A 20,959-nucleotide genomic window follows, 5' to 3' on the forward strand; every position below is an offset into this window, starting at 1 on the left:
GCTCAGGCTGGTTTAATCTAGAAAATCATGTTACTGTCTAGATAGTACTGCTCAGGCTGGTTTAATCTAGAAAATCATGTTACTGTCTAGATAGTACTGCTCAGGCTGGTTTAATCTAGAAAATCATGTTAGTCTAGATAGAGCTACTCAGGCTGGTTTAATCTAGAAAATCATGTTACTGTCTAGATAGTACTGCTCAGGCTGGTTTAATCAAGAAAATCATGTTACTGTCTAGATAGTACTGCTCAGGCTGGTTTAATCTAGAAAATCATGTTAGTCTAGATAGTACTGCTCAGGCTGGTTTAATCTAGAAAATCATGTTACTGTCTAGATAGTACTGCTCAGGCTGGTTTAATCTAGAAAATCATGTTACTGTCTAGATAGTACTGCTCAGGCTGGTTTAATCAAGAAAATCATGTTACTGTCTAGATAGTACTGCTCAGGCTGGTTTAATCTAGAAAATCATGTTACTGTCTAGATAGTACTGCTCAGGCTGGTTTAATCTAGAAAATCATGTTAGTCTAGATAGAGCTACTCAGGCTGGTTTAATCTAGAAAATCATGTTACTGTCTAGATAGTACTGCTCAGGCTGGTTTACTCTAGAAAATCATGTTACTGTCTAGATAGTACTGCTCAGGCTGGTTTAATCTAGAAAATCATGTTAGTCTAGATAGAGCTACTCAGGCTGGTTTAATCTAGAAAATCATGTTACTGTCTAGATAGTACTGCTCAGGCTGGTTTAATCAAGAAAATCATGTTACTGTCTAGATAGTACTGCTCAGGCTGGTTTAATCTAGAAAATCATGTTAGTCTAGATAGTACTGCTCAGGCTGGTTTAATCTAGAAAATCATGTTACTGTCTAGATAGTACTGCTCAGGCTGGTTTAATCTAGAAAATCATGTTAGTCTAGATAGAGCTACTCAGGCTGGTTTAATCTAGAAAATCATGTTAGTCTAGATGGTACTGCTCAGGCTGGTTTAATCTAGAAAATCATGTTAGTCTAGATGGTACTGCTCAGGCTGGTTTAATCTAGAAAATCATGTTAGTCTAGATAGAGCTACTCAGGCTGGTTTAATCTAGAAAATCATGTTACTGTCTAGATAGTACTGCTCAGGCTGGTTTAATCAAGAAAATCATGTTACTGTCTAGATAGTACTGCTCAGGCTGGTTTAATCTAGAAAATCATGTTAGTCTAGATAGTACTGCTCAGGCTGGTTTAATCTAGAAAATCATGTTACTGTCTAGATAGTACTGCTCAGGCTGGTTTAATCTAGAAAATCATGTTAGTCTAGATAGAGCTACTCAGGCTGGTTTAATCTAGAAAATCATGTTACTGTCTAGATAGTACTGCTCAGGCTGGTTTAATCTAGAAAATCATGTTACTGTCTAGATAGTACTGCTCAGGCTGGTTTAATCTAGAAAATCATGTTAGTCTAGATAGAGCTACTCAGGCTGGTTTAATCTAGAAAATCATGTTCCTGTCTAGATAGTACTGCTCAGGCTGGTTTAATCAAGAAAATCATGTTACTGTCTAGATAGTACTGCTCAGGCTGGTTTAATCTAGAAAATCATGTTACTGTCTAGATAGTACTGCTCAGGCTGGTTTAATCTAGAAAATCATGTTACTGTCTAGATAGTACTGCTCAGGCTGGTTTAATCTAGAAAATCCTGTTAGTCTAGATAGAGCTACTCAGGCTGGTTTAATCTAGAAAATCATGTTACTGTCTAGATAGTACTGCTCAGGCTGGTTTAATCAAGAAAATCATGTTACTGTCTAGATAGTACTGCTCAGGCTGGTTTAATCTAGAAAATCATGTTAGTCTAGATAGTACTGCTCAGGCTGGTTTAATCTAGAAAATCATGTTACTGTCTAGATAGTACTGCTCAGGCTGGTTTAATCTAGAAAATCATGTTACTGTCTAGATAGTACTGCTCAGGCTGGTTTAATCAAGAAAATCATGTTACTGTCTAGATAGTACTGCTCAGGCTGGTTTAATCTAGAAAATCATGTTACTGTCTAGATAGTACTGCTCAGGCTGGTTTAATCTAGAAAATCATGTTAGTCTAGATAGAGCTACTCAGGCTGGTTTAATCTAGAAAATCATGTTACTGTCTAGATAGTACTGCTCAGGCTGGTTTACTCTAGAAAATCATGTTACTGTCTAGATAGTACTGCTCAGGCTGGTTTAATCTAGAAAATCATGTTAGTCTAGTTAGAGCTACTCAGGCTGGTTTAATCTAGAAAATCATGTTACTGTCTAGATAGTACTGCTCAGGCTGGTTTAATCAAGAAAATCATGTTACTGTCTAGATAGTACTGCTCAGGCTGGTTTAATCTAGAAAATCATGTTAGTCTAGATAGAGCTACTCAGGCTGGTTTAATCTAGAAAATCATGTTAGTCTAGATGGTACTGCTCAGGCTGGTTTAATCTAGAAAATCATGTTAGTCTAGATGGTACTGCTCAGGCTGGTTTAATCTAGAAAATCATGTTAGTCTAGATAGAGCTACTTAGGCTGGTTTAATCTAGAAAATCATGTTACTGTCTAGATAGTACTGCTCAGGCTGGTTTAATCAAGAAAATCATGTTACTGTCTAGATAGTACTGCTCAGGCTGGTTTAATCTAGAAAATCATGTTAGTCTAGATAGTACTGCTCAGGCTGGTTTAATCTAGAAAATCATGTTACTGTCTAGATAGTACTGCTCAGGCTGGTTTAATCTAGAAAATCATGTTAGTCTAGATAGAGCTACTCAGGCTGGTTTAATCTAGAAAATCATGTTAGTCTAGATGGTACTGCTCAGGCTGGTTTAATCTAGAAAATCATGTTAGTCTAGATGGTACTGCTCAGGCTGGTTTAATCTAGAAAATCATGTTAGTCTAGATAGAGCTACTCAGGCTGGTTTAATCTAGAAAATCATGTTACTGTCTAGATAGTACTGCTCAGGCTGGTTTAATCTAGAAAATCATGTTACTGTCTAGATAGTACTGCTCAGGCTGGTTTAATCTAGAAAATCATGTTAGTCTAGATAGAGCTACTCAGGCTGGTTTAATCTAGAAAATCATGTTCCTGTCTAGATAGTACTGCTCAGGCTGGTTTAATCAAGAAAATCATGTTACTGTCTAGATAGTACTGCTCAGGCTGGTTTAATCTAGAAAATCATGTTACTGTCTAGATAGTACTGCTCAGGCTGGTTTAATCTAGAAAATCATGTTACTGTCTAGATAGTACTGCTCAGGCTGGTTTAATCTAGAAAATCCTGTTAGTCTAGATAGAGCTACTCAGGCTGGTTTAATCTAGAAAATCATGTTACTGTCTAGATAGTACTGCTCAGGCTGGTTTAATCAAGAAAATCATGTTACTGTCTAGATAGTACTGCTCAGGCTGGTTTAATCTAGAAAATCATGTTAGTCTAGATAGTACTGCTCAGGCTGGTTTAATCTAGAAAATCATGTTACTGTCTAGATAGTACTGCTCAGGCTGGTTTAATCTAGAAAATCATGTTACTGTCTAGATAGTACTGCTCAGGCTGGTTTAATCAAGAAAATCATGTTACTGTCTAGATAGTACTGCTCAGGCTGGTTTAATCTAGAAAATCATGTTACTGTCTAGATAGTACTGCTCAGGCTGGTTTAATCTAGAAAATCATGTTAGTCTAGATAGAGCTACTCAGGCTGGTTTAATCTAGAAAATCATGTTACTGTCTAGATTGTACTGCTCAGGCTGGTTTACTCTAGAAAATCATGTTACTGTCTAGATAGTACTGCTCAGGCTGGTTTAATCTAGAAAATCATGTTAGTCTAGATAGAGCTACTCAGGCTGGTTTAATCTAGAAAATCATGTTACTGTCTAGATAGTACTGCTCAGGCTGGTTTAATCAAGAAAATCATGTTACTGTCTAGATAGTACTGCTCAGGCTGGTTTAATCTAGAAAATCATGTTAGTCTAGATAGTACTGCTCAGGCTGGTTTAATCTAGAAAATCATGTTACTGTCTAGATAGTACTGCTCAGGCTGGTTTAATCTAGAAAATCATGTTAGTCTAGATAGAGCTACTCAGGCTGGTTTAATCTAGAAAATCATGTTAGTCTAGATGGTACTGCTCAGGCTGGTTTAATCTAGAAAATCATGTTAGTCTAGATGGTACTGCTCAGGCTGGTTTAATCTAGAAAATCATGTTAGTCTAGATAGAGCTACTCAGGCTGGTTTAATCTAGAAAATCATGTTACTGTCTAGATAGTACTGCTCAGGCTGGTTTAATCAAGAAAATCATGTTACTGTCTAGATAGTACTGCTCAGGCTGGTTTAATCTAGAAAATCATGTTAGTCTAGATAGTACTGCTCAGGCTGGTTTAATCTAGAAAATCATGTTACTGTCTAGATAGTACTGCTCAGGCTGGTTTAATCTAGAAAATCATGTTAGTCTAGATAGAGCTACTCAGGCTGGTTTAATCTAGAAAATCATGTTAGTCTAGATGGTACTGCTCAGGCTGGTTTAATCTAGAAAATCATGTTAGTCTAGATGGTACTGCTCAGGCTGGTTTAATCTAGAAAATCATGTTAGTCTAGATAGAGCTACTCAGGCTGGTTTAATCTAGAAAATCATGTTACTGTCTAGATAGTACTGCTCAGGCTGGTTTAATCTAGAAAATCATGTTACTGTCTAGATCAGAGGTGTCAAACATACGGCCTGCGGGTTTAATCCGGCCCGCAATATGTTTATGTGAAGTATAAAAATTATCTGCAATTTTTCTATAAACTGCTGTTCTAATTGCGTCCACTGGGTGTCACATTAGCTATTGTGCTGCAGCAAGCAAACCCCGGTTTATTCCGGGGCAGAGCAAGCAAGCGAGGTCAAGCAAGCGCAGCCAATCCGGATGAGCTACATTGTGTTTTGCCCGCGCTAATTATTACGGCTTCTACTTTTAGCATTATATGCTTTGTCACCCTCCTTGCCCCAATATGTTACTGTCAAAAAAGAGAAAAGTGGACACAGAGTGCAGAGTTCCAAGAAAAATGGTCATCCTCCTATTTTGTCACAGAAGTGAAGGGAAAGCAGTATGTTGTGTGTGTTCACAACATGTTGCAGTGCTGAAAGAATACAACCTTCGTCGCCACTACGTGAGTCTTCATGCCGACAAATATGACAACTTCCCAGGACAGAAGAGAAAAGAGAAGGTGGATGAACTGTTGTCCGGTCTGAAGAAACAGCAGTGTGTTTTTACTCACAGCCGAGACGTCAGTGACGCTGCGGTGAAAGCTAGCTACATCATTGCTGCCGAAATCGCAGTTGCTTCAAAACCATTGAGTGAGGGTGAATTCATTAAAACGTGCATGGTGAAGGCAGCGGAGGTCTTGAGCCCTGAAAAGACACAGACTTTTGCAAATATCAGCCTGACAAGAAACACCATTGCAGACAGGATTTCTGATCTTTCCGTGGATTTGGACAGCAAGTTAAAGAACAAAGTAAACGCCTTTATTGCCTTTTCAGTTGCAATCCATGAAAGCACGGACATTACAGATGTTGCACGACTGGCTATTTTCATCCGCGGAGTTGATGATACATTGATCGTCACCGAAGAGTTTGTGGAGATGGTGCCAATGTCAGATACAACAGCCACTGATATTTTCAGCGCACTCGTCGGCGCCCTCGACAGGGTCGGAGTGGACTGGTCCGGCGCCGTCAGCCTGGCTACGGATGGTGCGCCCTCAATGATCGGGAAAAAATCAGGTGTTGTGACAAAGTTCAGAGAGAAAGTACGATCTGCAAATGGAGGACGAGATTTTTGGACTTTTCACTGTATTTCGCACCAGGAGGCTTTGTGTTGTAAGTCATTAATGGATAACGTCATGAAGGAGGTCTTCCAAACGGTGAACTTCATCCGATCCAGAAGCCTGAATCACCGTCAGTTTGACAGCCTTCTCAGAGAGAAAGACCACATCTATGGCTTGCCATACCACACAGAGGTAAGGTGGTTAAGCCGAGGTGCTGTGCTGAGGCCTTTCTAGGACTTACAAGAAGAAATTGAATAGTTCATGGAAGAAAAGGGCAAACCGGTGTTATAATTTCATTCTGGAGAATGGATGCAGGACCTTGCATTTCTGGTGGATGTGACCGAGCACATGAATACCTTGAACAAAAAGCTGCAAGGGTGCAACAAAGTTGTCACACAGTATTATGACAGCATACACGCTTTCAAGTTGAAATGTCATTGTGGGAGACGCAACTCGCCGGTGGTGATGCAGCTCACTTCCTGTCTGAAACGTGTGTGCGCCAACCAATGTGTCACAGACATGAAGTGTTTCAAAGATAAAATAGCAGGACTGTTACGGGAGTTTGAGCAACGTTTTCAGATTTTTGGTGAACTTGAGAAACACTTCAAAGTGTTTTGCTCGCCATTCACCGTGAATCCTTCTGATCTGACCGTCAACATCCAACTTGAACTAATTGACTTACAGAGTGATTCGAATTTGAAGGCAAATCTGCCGCAGCTTGGACACATTTTATCAGAACCTCTCGCCAGGTTCCCCCAACTTGACAGCCCTCGCTGCAAAGCTGCTGTCCATAGATAGATAGATTGATAGATAGACAATTACTTTATTCATCCCCGAAGGGAAATTGTTTTGTTGCAGCAATCTGGTACATACGAACATTATAAAATACGATAGAATAGAAGTAAAAGTAAAAAATAAAAATATAGAAATATCTGGGTATAAGACAATGTAAAACACAGAACGGAACATGGGCACTTAGAAATAAACAGGAGATAAAAGCAAGATAAATAAATAGTAAGGTGCAGTGGCAGAGCCATTAGAAGTAGGTATTATATAATAACAATACAGATAATAATGTGTAATAGTGTATAATACTCATGTATAGTACTACTAATAATGGTAGCAATAATATAACAATATGGTAACAATAATAAATATACATATATATCAGTAATAACAATACCAATAGTATACTTATAATACCAATGGTAATAGTGTACTTGCACATGTATAAATATATGTATATGTACATGCAATATGCCGTATGAAATATATGATATAATATAAGTATCAATGTAATTTAGTCCAGGTGGTGATGATTGAGGCTCTGACGGAGGTAGACGACGAGTTAAAAAGTCTTATTGCCGTGGGGAGGAAGGACTTCCTGTAACGTTCCTTCGAGCAGCGGGGTTGGATCAGTCTATTGCTGAAGCTGCTCTTCAGCTGGTCCAGTGTCTTGTGGAGGGGGGGGGGGGGGGGAGGGATTGTCCATGATTGCTAGCAGTTTTGCCAGCATCCTGTCCTCCACCACCTCCTCCAGGTGACCAGCTTGGAGCCAACAACAGACTCTGTCTTCCTGATCACTTTGTTCAGTCTGTTGGCGTCCTTTGCCTTGATGCCCGCACCCCCGGACACCCCAGGACCCCCCAGGACACCCCAGGACACCCCAGGACCCCCCAGGACACCCCAGGGCACCAGGACCCCCCAGGACACCGCAGGACCCCCCAGGACACCCCAGGACCCCCCAGGACACTGCAGCAAAAAAGATGGTGCTTGCGACAACAGACTGATAGAACATGTGCAGCATCTTGTTGCAGACATTAAAGGACCTGAGCCTCCTCAGGAAGTAGAGCCGGCTCAGGCCCTTCTTGTAGAACCTGTATGTTGGTGGACCAGTCCAGTTTATGGTCCAGTGTGACACCCAGGTACTTATAGGAGTCCACCAAGTCCACGTCCTTCCCACTGATGCTGACTGGAGAGGGCAGGGGCTGGTTCCTCCTGAAGTCCACCACCATGTCCCTGGTCTTCTCCACGTTCAGCAGCAGGTGCTTCTCCCCACACCACTTCACAAATCGCTCCACCAGGACCCTGTACTCCGCCTCCCCCCGCCCCCAACACACCCCACAATGGCCGTGTCATCAGAGAATGTCTGCAGATGACACGACTCAGTGCAGTACTTAAAGTCAGATGTGTATGTGGTGAAGAGGAAGGGGGACAGTACAGTTCCCTGGGGGGCCCCGATGTTACTGATCAGACCACCAGACACACAGTTCCGTAATCTCACAAACTGCAGTCTGCCCGTCAGATAGTCGTCGACCCAAGTGATGAGGGGAGCAGCAACCTCATGTTCTCCAGTTGGGCCCTCAGCAGTCTGGGCTGGATCGTGTTGAAGGCGCTGGAGAAGTGGAAGAACATGATCCTGACTGAGGAGTTGGGTCTGTCCAGGGAGGAAAACGCCTTCTGCAGCAGGTAGATGATTGCATCATCAACCCCAACATGGGGCTGATATGCAAACTGCAGGGGGTCTTGCGATGGGCACACCAGCGGTCTGAGGTGTGCCAGGACCAGTCTCTCCATGACCTTCATAATGTGAGAGGTCAGAGCCACCGGCCTGTAGTCCTTCAGTGCAGCAGGGCATCCTATTTTGGGCACGGGGACCAGGCAGGATGTTTTCCAGAGCACTGGCACTCTCTGAAGGCGTAGGCTCAGGTTGAAGAGGTGCTGCAGAACTCCACAGAGCTGGCCGGAACACGCCTTCAACACGCGAGGGCTGATGGAACACGCCTTCAACACGCGAGGGCTGATGCGGTCCGGTAGCTTTCCTCTGTTTGAGCCTCTCCAGCTCTCTCCTCACCTGGCTGGATGTGAGTCCAGACGGGGGGGGTGGGGGATATGGCAGTGTCTGAGGTGGAGGTGATGAGGGTGGGGCAGGGGGGTGTCCACCGCAGGAGGTGGTGGGGAGCTGTGGTGGCTGGGAGGATGTCCAGTTGGTGGGAGGTGTGAAAAGGTCTGTGGTGGATGTCATCAGGGGGCAGGGAGGTGTTAGGGGTGATGGGGGTGGTGTATGGATGGGGGTGGTGTATGGCAGGGGGATGTAGCTTGTAGGAGCAGTGGAGGGGCCGCCGGGCGTGGAGGTGTTGGAGTTGAACCTATTGAAGAATGTTGAACTCGTTGGCACGTCGTCCATGGTTCTTGCACTTGTTTAGGCAACAGGATTTTATTATTATTATCTACATTGCTGCCTGAGAAATGACCCCCTGATGTAGTTCTGTGGTCTGTGATCCTGTTCTGGTTCTGTGAACCACCGAGGCATTGTGTGTTCTTTGTCCTCAGAACTGTGAACAGTGTTTGATGATTTATAGTGATGATGTGTTTGCACTCTTTTGGACAGTATTAAAACAAAGAAAGCAATTTAAAGTTGTTTTTAAGTACCATGATTTTACTGGTCCGGCCCGCTTGGGAATAGATTTTCCTCCATGTGGCCCCTGAGCTCAAATGAGTTTGACACCTGTGAACTAGACACTCCTAGTGTGAATGCAAGACATTCACACTCTTGAGATTCTGTTTGTTTATTCTGCACGTTTTTCGAATTGCTAAAACTCTGGCAATTTTCACCCGTTCGTAACCATTCAAATATCAAATCGTGCAGCTTTTTCGGCACTTTCCGGCTAAGTTCTAGCTTTTTGAAATCTCATCAACTTTTTGAAATATTTCAACTTTTGTGCAACTTTTTTCCAATGTTAACGGATGGAGACATTTTTTAACTCGCTATAACTTCTTCAAATCTTCACCGATTTCAACCATTCGACTTTTAAACTGTTCCACTATTTCAACTTTATATAAACTGGTTCAACTTTTTGAAACTTGTGCAACTTGTTGAAACTTTTACAACTGACACTGTTTCAACTGTTTGACACTTTTTCAACCGTTTATAACTTTCTCAACTGTTTCAACTTTTTGAAACTGGTGCAACTTTTTCAACTGTTTGACACTTGTTCAACTATTTCAACTTTTTGAAACTTTTTTAACTGACACTTTTTTAATGTTTGAACTTATTTAACTGTTTGACACTTATTTAACTGTTTGACACTTTTTTAAAAAGTTGCACAATTTTCAAAAAGTGTCACAATTTAAAAAAGTGTCACATTTTCAAAAAAGTTGCACAAGTTTAAACTCTCACTCACGACCAGAGACGGGCCGGCAGGACAAAGCATTACAGTCTACCGGCCGCAGGTAGCATTACAGTTTGCCTGCAGCATTCACACTATCATGCATTTGCCGCGGGAAATGCAGATCATCTAGTTAAGTTTTGGGTTTCTGCGTTTCCCCCCCCTTTCTCAAATATAACCAGTGTACCATCTGCATCCTTCCTGCACATCTCAGGCTGGCAAACACATTCAGGGGCCACACAAACCAATTTCATCTTGAACGGTAAAATAATCCCACAATAACCTTTAAATTCAAACTTGCTTTGTTGTGGTCCAGATTATACATGAAAACATCCAGTTTCCACAAAACAACTACAACTACAGAAAATAACAATCACAACATAGAGCCAAATTTAAGAAAAGTTTCTGGTGCAAAATGTCCAAGGAGCCGTTTTTCCAAGCCGACCTCAACAGCCTGCTCAAAAGCAGCATCACCAATATCTCAGCTCGGGCTGGAAACGTCACTGCTCTGAAGTGATTAGAAAACCAATGTTCTCTCTGAAATGTTTAACAATAGCTCGGTGTGGTGGGCTGAACTGGAACCTCTTGCAGGTCAGTTTTAGTCCACAGGCCTCATGTTTGACACCCTTGTACCGGCAGTCACCGAGGAATAAATCTTTCCGGTAGATTTTTCCAAAACACAACATGACAGTGTGAGTTTGGCTCTTCATACTTTAAAGCTGATTAAAATCTATCAAGTGCAAGTCCATCACGGGGGAAACACCAGAAACAACAGCGTGTGAGAAAATCAAAGTTACAAAGACACAAACAATATTCACTCCCAAAGCTCAAACAGCTGATGTGTTCGTTCACGCTGCCCTATTTACTATTAGTTGATATGGAGTTTGACTCCTGAATACTGTTAAAAACATGAGCCCCACCAGTGCAGGTGCAGCTCAGTTGGATGACGGCGCCACCTGCTGGAGGAGCAGTCAATCCTGAAAACCTTCACATCATGACTGAAAGTGCAGCAGAAGTTATTTGAATGACAATTTATTACAGCCAGTAGTTTACGATACAAATCACCCATCAGAACGCTCAGCTCTCTCCACACTCCCGTCATTCTGAGCACTGACACAATAAAATGACATAAAACAGAGGAATGCATTCAAATTTATCATCTCAATTTTTTTCTCTATTTTGCAATTTTTTTTAAACAGATTTTTTTATGAACAAGGTCTAGTCAAACCATCCATAGACCCGGCAGATTCAATTTTTTTTTTTTTTTTTTTTTAAGAAATAATTTATCATTTTGCGATGTTTTCAGAGTTTTAGCTTTTTCAATGTTTAGTTTTTTTTTTTTTCTTTTTCCATCGGTGAAGCAGGTTTCAAAACGCTCTGCAAGACAAGAGAGGACACGCGTTACACTGCGGTTCTTCCACTGTGACATCCGTGTTCATCTCCCATCACAACATTGAGCTCACCTTACACGCTGGGCACGCCAGCGGGGGTGGTGGACTTCTGGGCGGCCTCTTTGGCCTGGTGGGCCTGAAGCACGGCGACTGCCTCATCCACCTGCAACACAAAGTACTGAGCGGTCACAGCCCGTCCTGCTCAACACGCCACACCGCAAAGCACTGCAGGTTCGTAAGGAGGAGTCTCTCGCAGAAGCGCCAATGAACCGACCTTTGAGCGCAGCGACTCCGGCGACTCCAGCATGTGCAGCAGCTCGGAATTGTCGATCTCCAGCAGCATGCCGGTGATCTTTCCAGCCAGGCTGGGGTGCATGTTCTGGATCAGAGGGAACAGACGCTCGCCTTGCAGGACAGGAAAAACAAGTCAACAACCATTTTCAATGAATTGTGTAGGAAGAATTCTCCCATCCACTCAAAACAATGAGCCTGTTTATCTCTGATCGGGTGGCGAACTGACCGAGCATCTGTTTCTGTTCCTGAGGTGGAGCTGCAGCCAACATGGAGGCAGTCAGGGGCTCCTGTCCCTGGACATGGACAGCAGGCTGAGGACGAAAGACCAACATGTAAGTCCAAAGACAAAGCACGGGACGATGACCATATAGAGCCACAGATTGTAAGAAGATTTTCTTAGTCAGTCACGAGTTTAAAGAAAACATCACTGCTCTTTCCCCGATAGTTGGACGTTGCCATTCTTCAACCATTTTCAGCTTTAAAACATACATTCACTCATCCTTTGTTGTAAAGTTTCTGCATTACTGACACAGAAAGAAAAGGAAACTCACAAGCTGAATGTTTAAATTACGATTTTTTTTCCCCATCGAAACTGAGTCAAATATTTCTGACAGAAGAACTCGTGTCTTCCTCACAGTGACAAGGTGAAACTTCAGTTCTTTACCTGCTGCATGGTGACCTGTGGCTGGGAGGCCATGTGCTGCTGAGGGTTGCGTACGCCAGCGGCGTACTTGTACTGGGGCATGGCGCGCACCGGGGCGGCGGTGGCTGAAGCACTGGCCGGGCGCTGGCTGAGGGCCTGAGTGGCTAAAGGGACCAAAAACACAAGTTACTTGACTGTCAAGTGTTTTGGGTAAACGAGAGGCAAATGGGTGAGAAGAGACACTCACGCATACGCTGGGAGGCCATCATGCGTGGGACCTGTGCGTTGGTGGCCGTGGTCGCACGGATGGTGTTGAAGGTCTGGGGCCGGGGAGCTGATGGGCGCATGGTGTTGGGCATGTTCTGGAAGTCTGAATGGAAAACAAGGACGAGCGTGTTACTGATGCCGCTCGGTACAAAGGTAGACACACGATGTGTACGACCACTTACGCTGGGGGCGCACGCCTTGAGTGGCCCAGCGGGGGCTGGGACGGAGCTGGGCAAGCTGGTTGGCAGAGTAATACGCAGCGCGGTTCTGGGCCTGAAAATAAAGGAGGGAAACATCCCATGAGCCACAGCTCTTTGTTGGACCGAAAGGAGATGAACGTGTTGCTCCCGGTGCATCCTCAAGCGCTACGTTTGACATCATTCTGCGGCCACCGTACCTGGGGAATGGCTGCCATGAAGTAGCCGGAGGGCGGGGCGGGCTGGTAGGGGTTGAGGACCGGGTTGGGCACAGCGCGGACGGTGGCCATCCTCTGCATGTACTGGTTGGTGAGGTGGGCCTGACGCTCCTCCTTCCGCTGGGCCAGTGCCACATAAAGAGGCTTGGTGGCCACAATGCGGCCGTTCATCTCCGTCACAGCCTTGGTGGCCTCCTCCGGCGAGGAGAAGCACACGAAGCCAAAGCCTTTGCTGCGGCCGCCCTCCATCATCACCTGTGGAGCACACCAGTTAAACTCAAGCGCTGCTACTTGTCAGACAAGTTTATACAAGATGTTTTGAGACCTGTGCCCGTATTCACAAAATATCCCAAAGCCAAGTCTCTCGTAGTGACGTCATCCCCCCAAACTTTTTTTTTTTTTACAATTCCTTGAAAGATTAAGATTTTTCTTATAATTTTTCCTTACTAAGATAAAAGTAATTCACAGAGCATCTTAAGTCCTAAGAGTGCTCCAAAGGTGGAAAACCACTAAAAGACGCCTAAGAGTTCCTTAACCCTTTCACTACAATTGATTTTTCCTTTATATCTCAGATATAAAATCCTTAAACCTTGCCTTTTTTGGTGTCATTTTGTTCATGACAACCTCCTAAATGCAGCTCTGAAGTATTGTTTTCAGTTTGGCATACTTCATTAACACAGTGGATCTAAAAACACCATAAAACTACAAATTTGTTTGGGAAAAACATTCCTAGACATGCTCAACGAATCATTTAGTTTACTTGTGAAGTAAATCTAAACTATAATTAACTAAAATGTATCAAAACAGGACTGAAAAAAGCAGTTCTATACAGATATTTACAGTGAAATAGAAGCACTGCCTCAGGCGTTTTTGTAAAACTATTTACAAAAGGTCACACATATAATGTCAGGTGAAGAAAAATGATTTGTGCCACTCAAAAAAACAGACTCTGTCCAACACAACACATGGGGCACATCACACATGGCATTTTCATGGAGTGTCTTTCCTTTTCTTGTGTTCCTGCAGGCAATGTTTACATTTTAGCCTTTGACTGTTGAGGTGGAGCTGGAATGATGGGGAGGGGGATGTGGTCAGCTCTCCTGGTCTGGGGGATACCTCTCTCCCCTCTTCCAAAACAAAGCTGAGGTCTTCAATATTGTCATCAGAATCAGTCTCATACTCAGTGTCAGACTGGATGTGCGCTTCTCCTTCAAAAAAAAAAAAAAAAAAGTCTGAGCACCTGATTGACGTTCATAAGGCGCCTCATTGTTTTGATAGAAAAAAAAAAAGAATTCACTTGAAACTAAAAAACATTCTAATCTCACTCACTACACAGTCAAATCGTGATAAGTCGCTTTTTCTCTGATATAAATCGCAACTCACTCTCGCTGTCTCCGTCTCTAACCTTAACCCTAACCCGTCTTTTTCACGGGTGAATAAACAAAATGACACCTCACACTATGGAAACGGGCTCTTCTTCTCAACCAATGAGTGAAAGGTATACTGGCACATTACGAGTGTCGTTTTGTTACGACTCCGTTACTTTCACTTTCACTCCTGACCGGTCTTCTGCACCTGACGCACTAAAATGTGGCGGAAAAACACGGACACAGTTTTCCTCATATCTCCTATCAACATCATTTTAAAATGATCTTGTAGTTTTATATCTGCACTTTCGACACGGATTGAAACACTGGACCAGGTGACGCTGTGCTGCCACACTACTGCCTTTTCAAACAGTCATGTGACGAGGACGCACCGGTGCGTCCGCCGGCCCCAGAGGGTTAAACACACAAGATGACGGAAATATTTCTATTTCCGTCATCTTGTCTGTTTAAACCTCTGTTAGAACATCTTTCCTTTCTCTTTCGAGAAAGGAAAGATGTTCTCCGTATGTTTGATCAGTTGCGCTGCGCACTGCATACATTTTTTTTTTTGAAACTATGGAAAAAAAGTTTATATTTTAAAGGGATGTTTGTTTTTGTCTCTGCTTGGTGTGCTGCCATTTCTGTACATCCTAACCAACAATAATTTTTGAGCAATGATTTTCATAAAATAATTTTCATGATTACATAAATACATGTATTTTACATGTAGTTTTTAAAAAGCCCAAGATATTTGATGGTTAATTTTACTCTCCATTCATAACTCAGAGCCCTCTTTTCTCTTTCTCTAACAACCAATCACAGCTTTCAGTAGACTGCATCTCATACATAACAACGGGGTCAACCACACCTTCTCACGAAGATAAAAGTGGCTTTCAACTCCTTGCTGAGAGTTACTGAGACCCTTCCCGAATCACTTTTAAGCTGTGATTCCTCGCTGGGAACTTTTGGGCTAAGACAGGAGCTCTGAAAGACAGACGCTTCATGAAAACAGGCACTGGAAGGAACCACCACATCAGCAGTCTGACACCTCGTAGTAACACTAACATTTACACTTCAAACAGAAGCAACATCTGGAGTTCTTTAATAGCTTCTAAAGCACAAAATATTTTATATTTGAACACGACAGTATCCTGACAATAGGTGAAGTGATTGTATCTGGGTAAACAGCCGATAAATGTTTGTTCTTTCCGGCTCATTCCTCGTCATATTGTCGAACCCCATTTTCCCCCTTGGAATGAAAAATGTACTAGTTTCCAATTCACTGCTCGTCTTGTGCTTACCTTGGCACTTGTTATGGTTCCAAAGGGAGAAAACTCCTTGCGCAGACGCTCGTCATCCAGGCCGTCGTCCAGGTTCTTCACGTACAGGTTGACCCCCTGATTTATTCAAAGACAAATGATGAGTTAGTGTATTGTCCAAAAACACAGCCATTTACCGCTGTACGTCTCTGCACTTATCAAACTGGGTTTAAGAGGAGTTTACAAGGTCGAGTCGGTTCATCACAAATGAAGGTTTTGAATGGAAGTTCTCAACACTTCAGCCTGATGAAGGTCCTGCTCCTGTTTGCCCCAGTGAGACAAGTTGAACCCACTGACCTGATATCTGGTCATGCGATCCTGTTTCATCTGCTCAAACTTGCGCTTGAGCTCGTTCTGCCGCTCCCCCTTCTTCTGTGCGCGGCCCACATACACCTGCCGGCCGTTCAGTTCTTTGCCGTTCATGTCGTCCACTGCCTGGGAAGAATCAACCACGTCTGTAGTGATTTGAAGCAGACTGCATGCAGTCAATAGTCAATCTATCCTCTCAGTTGCACTCAGAAGTGGCTCTAACCTTCTGTGCGTCCTCGTGTCTCTCGAAGCTGACAAAGCCAAATCCCTTAGATTTGCCACTCTCGTCAGTCATGACGCGAATACTGAGTGCGGGACCTGTCAGAAACAGCAGTTGTTCAACACGCAGCACAGCCTCGTCCCTCCTGTCATATCCTCCGCTGTGAACATGACAGACATTTAACCTGAATCTTACCATATTTACCAAACAGTTCTTTGAGTTTCTCATCGTCCATGTCCTCTCCAAAGTTTTTGATGTAAACATTAGTGAATTCCCTGGCACGGGCCCCAAGCTCAGCCTCCCTCTCTTTACGCGATTTAAAGCGTCCAACAAATCTGTGAAAGAAAACAGCTTTGATAAACACAAAATCACATGCCCAAGCCTCATTCTGTGATTTGTAGTAACAACATGGATAATGTATTGTTTCTCCACGTTGAAGTGGATCTTCAGCAGTGCCACGGTACATTTTAAGACTTGTAAAAGTGAATGAAGTACTGGGTTGTGGACTAGAGGGAAAAGCAGGAGCACAAAGGGTTACTCCTGACTTCTGTTTCTGCCCAACTTGCAGCAAGTTAAAAGTTACTAATTCATCATTCTGTCTGGTTCTTTTCTCACTTCGCTTTCCCTGACCAGCCAGGGCAGCTGTTTACCTCAGAGGCATGTTCAACTCCAAGTTCTTTAGTGTTTCTTCTCAGCAATGCTTGTTTTCTCCTAATCTACATTTTATTGAAACAATTATACTGACTTGGCTTTATACAAGCTACCTGGATTGAACTGATCACTCCCTGCTCATTAAACTTTGACCTTCTGAACTATGCATACAAAAAACACACTGCAGAGTCAGCTGAGACTGGGGGGTGATTTTTAAAACAAGATGCAGTTACACACACAAAAAGAAAAATCACACCGATAAGATGTAAAAACTCACAATCGGGTTGATAAGTTAAGGAACAGTAAGCACACTTACACTTTTCTGTCATTGAGCAACATGCCATTCATTTTCTCAATGGCACGCTCAGCAGCCTCGTGGGTCTCAAAGTGCACAAAGCCGTAACCCTTTGAGCCATTTTCATCACAAACCACCTTGGAAGAGGAAGATTTTAGGAAGTCAAAAACCTTCTCAAACACCATGCGTTATCAAACACAATCCACTCAAGTTCCACTGCTGTCATGCAAAGTAGGGCTCTACACCAACACACAGCACAAACAGGGGGAACAAGTCTCCCGCGCTCACCTTGCAGGACAGGATGTTCCCGAAGGCGGAGAAGGTGTCGTACAGGGCCTTGTTATCAATGGATTTGTCCAAGTTCTTGATGAAGATGTTGCCTACTCCGCTCTTTCTCAAGGAGGGGTCACGCTGAGACCACATGATGCGGAGAGGCCGGCCTTTGATCACATCAAAGTTCATTGTGTCCAGAGCTCGCTCAGCTACACAGACCACAAAGAGAAACGTTATTAACAAAAAAGCTCCTCAAGAGGTGGCAGTAAACATAATGAACATTGAAAACGTTATGATAGACACCCAAATGGACCATGTGTCAGAAAGACTATTCACACTGCTCTTTGGAAGAACTGAGAGTAGGGCGGTGGTAGTATAAAAGGTTACAGAAGTTCGTTCAGGTTAACTGTTATAACATAGGAGTTGTTGCGGAATCTTCCCAAACCAATGGTCAAATGTAAAAGTAACCATTAGCAAAGGTATTCTGGCAAAGACAGTAATAGGAAAGCAACTGTGGCTCATCATATGCAAGCATGGAAAATATATTAGATGGACTGTGACTTACGATAAGCCAACTAAAGCGGAATAGCAAAAAACATTTAACTCAACAGCATGTGGAGGGAAACCCTGTGGTGAAATCTGATGAACAGTTTCAAAACACATGTTCATTTGCTTTTCAATCATCCATTTTATCTTTGCACTGTTTTTAAATGCTGTTAAAGCACTTTGTATTACTTCATTGTAGAAAAAGTGCTATAGAAATAAAGTTGATTGACTGATTGAGTATTGTCATTAGGTTCCTTGATAGATCCAACACCACTGCATTTCTGCTGCAACAGCAGCATTGCCATTGGGAATAAAGTGGGGTTCAGTGTCTTGCTCGGGATGCTGCAACAGTTGGACATCGGACATTTACTCTGCAACCTTCCAATTGTGAGACAACCTATGAACCAACCAAGCCACAGCTGTCTTTAAAACCCAAGCAATGCAACTGTATCAAGCACTCAATTACATGGCTTTCAATTAAAGAGTACTAGCTAAAAGCAAACAATATCTGCTGTGCTGTCGTGGAGGGAAACCCTGAGGTGAAATGATGAATACGACTTTATCAAACTGAGGATTGTCATTCAGTTCCCAGTTATATCCAGTGTAATGGACTTTCACCGTTTATCACCACAGTCACACTGCAATAGCGTCAATGCCTGTACAGAGTGGCCTCAGTGGCAGAAAACAGTAGAAATATTCGCCGTTCGAGCATAAATAGATACTAGGTGTTTCACCTGGACATCAACTTGCTGACCGACACACACGGTACCAGGTGTGCGTGTTCAAAATGGAGTCAGTAGGAGGCGCGGTGCTTCAACACATCACGAGGAGAACTCACCATCTGCAGGCTGCTGGAAGTTCACGTAGGCATAGCCAAGGGAGCGGCGGGTAATCATGTCCCTGCACACCCTGATGGAAAGGATGGGGCCTGCCGGACTGAATTTCTCGTAGAGCATGGCCTCGGTGACGTCCGGGTGCAGGTCCCCCACATACAGGGAGGCCATAGGGTAACTCGGTGCGCTTGGGTTCATCGTAGACTCGTGTCCTCGAACAACGTGACAACTTTTGACTTTCAGAGAATATCGACGAAAACCTTCCACGAAAACAAATGATCAGCTTGAAAGAATGCCCACCGGCTCGAAACGTGTGCTACTTAGCCCGAGATTTAGCCAAATGTCGTCTTGCGGCCTACCCGATGTAGCTGGCGGATTTCAACAAATTGGAGTTATAAATCCTTCGCGAGTCGCTGTACAACGCCCTGGAGAGTTAGGCAGTGTAGTAAACAAATGTTCTAGCGAGCTACTATCTCCGAAAAGACGAGGAAACTTGTGTATGACGGGTTTGTCTGGCTAACGATAAGCGCCCACGCTTTCAACAATAACGGCTGACAGCTTTAGCTTGCTAACGTTCCGGCTTTTTTTTTTTCTTTCGTCTTCTTCCCGTTAACTGTGGGTTTTTGGCAAATCAAATCCTGCTTCACCGATTTTTTTTCAAGTTTTCTTATAAAAATATGTCTGCGTGTGCTCTCTAGCTTTTGGTTTGTTTCATAATAATAAAATGTGTGCCGAGACTAGCTCCGGAGCACACCCTACGCAGACAGATTACGGGAATGAAAGGAAGGTCGGAGGAGGTTGTTTCCAGATCGCGTCCAAACCACGGCGCGGTCACAGCCAGTTGACGTCACAGGTCTCGCGAGATTTTATAAGATTTCTTTTTGACTCAGGTAGTGATCAATCGATCGCTTGATTTTCTATTTATTTTCTACATACTATTTATTTATTTTCTACATACTACATAGTTATTATCCTACTTTGACCATTCTAATTTCAAAATGTGCAGCAGTGTGAATTTCTGCATAACTTTAAGCTATGAAAATAAGATTATTAAGTTTGCAGTGTGGTTGAAGTTCCACAGTAATGTTTTAAAAGCTGCTGGTCTGGAAGGTTTTGCATGAACTCAAACATGGATGTGACCTGCTGGATTATTTGTAATGTGTCAGCTAACAGAATGACCTCCACCTCGGCTGGTTCATTATTGTTTCAGATTAAATCTTATGGTATTCTGAGACAAACTAGTATGTCCTGATGTGCTTCATATCCCACCAATCTCAAGGATGATATCACTAAGTTTGGGGCCATGAAATGTGAACATATGTTTTTTTAAACTTCCTCTTACCAATAGGTGGCGCTATGACTGTAAATGGACACTAGAATCAGACAGTATATTCACATGTAATTCTTTCACTCGAACAGAAGTAAGATATCCCCAATACACCCACTTAAAAATACACACACACACACACACACACACACACACACACACACACACACACACACACACACACACACACACACACACACACACACACACACACACACACACACACTAAAGAATCAATCAAGAATCAAGAAATCCTCTCGTAAATTGAAGATTATCTGTAGAAAATTAAGTGAATTCAGTTCAGGGGCCATTGTTAGTTTGTTGATATAACCACATTTCGACAGTATTACAGTTTTTTAATATATATATATTTTATATTTAAAATTAAAATAATCCTTCTTGCGTCCACCAGGGGGCGAGGCGCCCTCTATTGGCCAGCGGCCACTGAACTTGTCTGTTGTGTTGTATCTTATATATGGGTTTATGTCTTCATATTATTTTTCAACTAAACATCAAGTAGTGCACAATCTGCTTCTGCATCATATATTAGTGTTTATATGTAGGTGTATTGTTTTACAAACTTACCCGTCATATATCACAAATCACAACATGCTATTGTTTATCCCTCTTTGAATAGTAAAATATGCCAAACCATGAGTCTAATATCATACCTACATGCATGACATTGGCACAAAAAACCCCAGGTGAAAGTCAGTTTAGTATAGTGAGTTCGATTGATTAAAGCCAGTGACATCATTACTCCTGCCCAACAGGTGACACTGAGTGGGTTAGGATGACTAAGTGGAGCGTGTGACTGGACCATGGCGGCACCACGGCTCACCAGCACCAATAGTTAGTAGCGATCGA

General features: G+C 43.0%; 1 protein-coding gene across 2 annotated transcripts; it reads right to left on the bottom strand.

Moving 5' to 3' along the window:
• Positions 1-10,958: 10,958 nt before the first annotated feature.
• LOC308133583 (polyadenylate-binding protein 1A-like) lies at positions 10,959-19,536 on the bottom strand. 2 transcript variants are annotated; one of them, XM_080501032.1, is made up of 15 exons: positions 18,771-19,536; positions 17,402-17,595; positions 17,135-17,250; positions 16,372-16,502; positions 16,171-16,265; positions 15,936-16,073; positions 15,621-15,716; positions 12,935-13,207; positions 12,720-12,810; positions 12,518-12,640; positions 12,292-12,434; positions 11,854-11,938; positions 11,608-11,738; positions 11,406-11,496; positions 10,959-11,319 (listed from the first exon to the last, which is right to left on the bottom strand). In XM_080501032.1, exons 1-14 carry the CDS (start codon positions 18,961-18,963, stop codon positions 11,407-11,409), a joined length of 1,899 nt encoding a protein of 632 aa, XP_080357158.1. In that variant the 5' UTR covers positions 18,964-19,536; the 3' UTR covers positions 10,959-11,319; position 11,406. The 2 variants fall into 2 exon arrangements, with proteins under 2 accessions (XP_080357158.1, XP_080357157.1); XM_080501031.1 differs by having other exon boundaries at positions 16,363-16,502.
• Between the last annotated feature and the right edge of the window lie 1,423 nt (positions 19,537-20,959).

This window comes from Blennius ocellaris (genome assembly GCF_963422515.1).
Source record: "Blennius ocellaris genome assembly, chromosome: 8".
Taxonomy (NCBI): domain Eukaryota; kingdom Metazoa; phylum Chordata; class Actinopteri; order Blenniiformes; family Blenniidae; genus Blennius; species Blennius ocellaris.

Excerpts from the sequence above, each read along its gene's own strand:
- LOC308133583 (XM_080501031.1), bottom strand. The coding sequence starts at position 18,963 with ATGAACCCAAGCGCACCGAGTTACCCTATGGCCTCCCTGTATGTGGGG. Across the intron at positions 16,266-16,362 it reads AGAACTGTTTGGTAAATATG|GTCCCGCACTCAGTATTCGC; the intron begins GTAAGATTCAGG and ends TGTTTCTGACAG. Across the intron at positions 12,435-12,517 it reads GATGGCCTCCCAGCGTATGC|CCACTCAGGCCCTCAGCCAG; the intron begins GTGAGTGTCTCT and ends TGGTCCCTTTAG.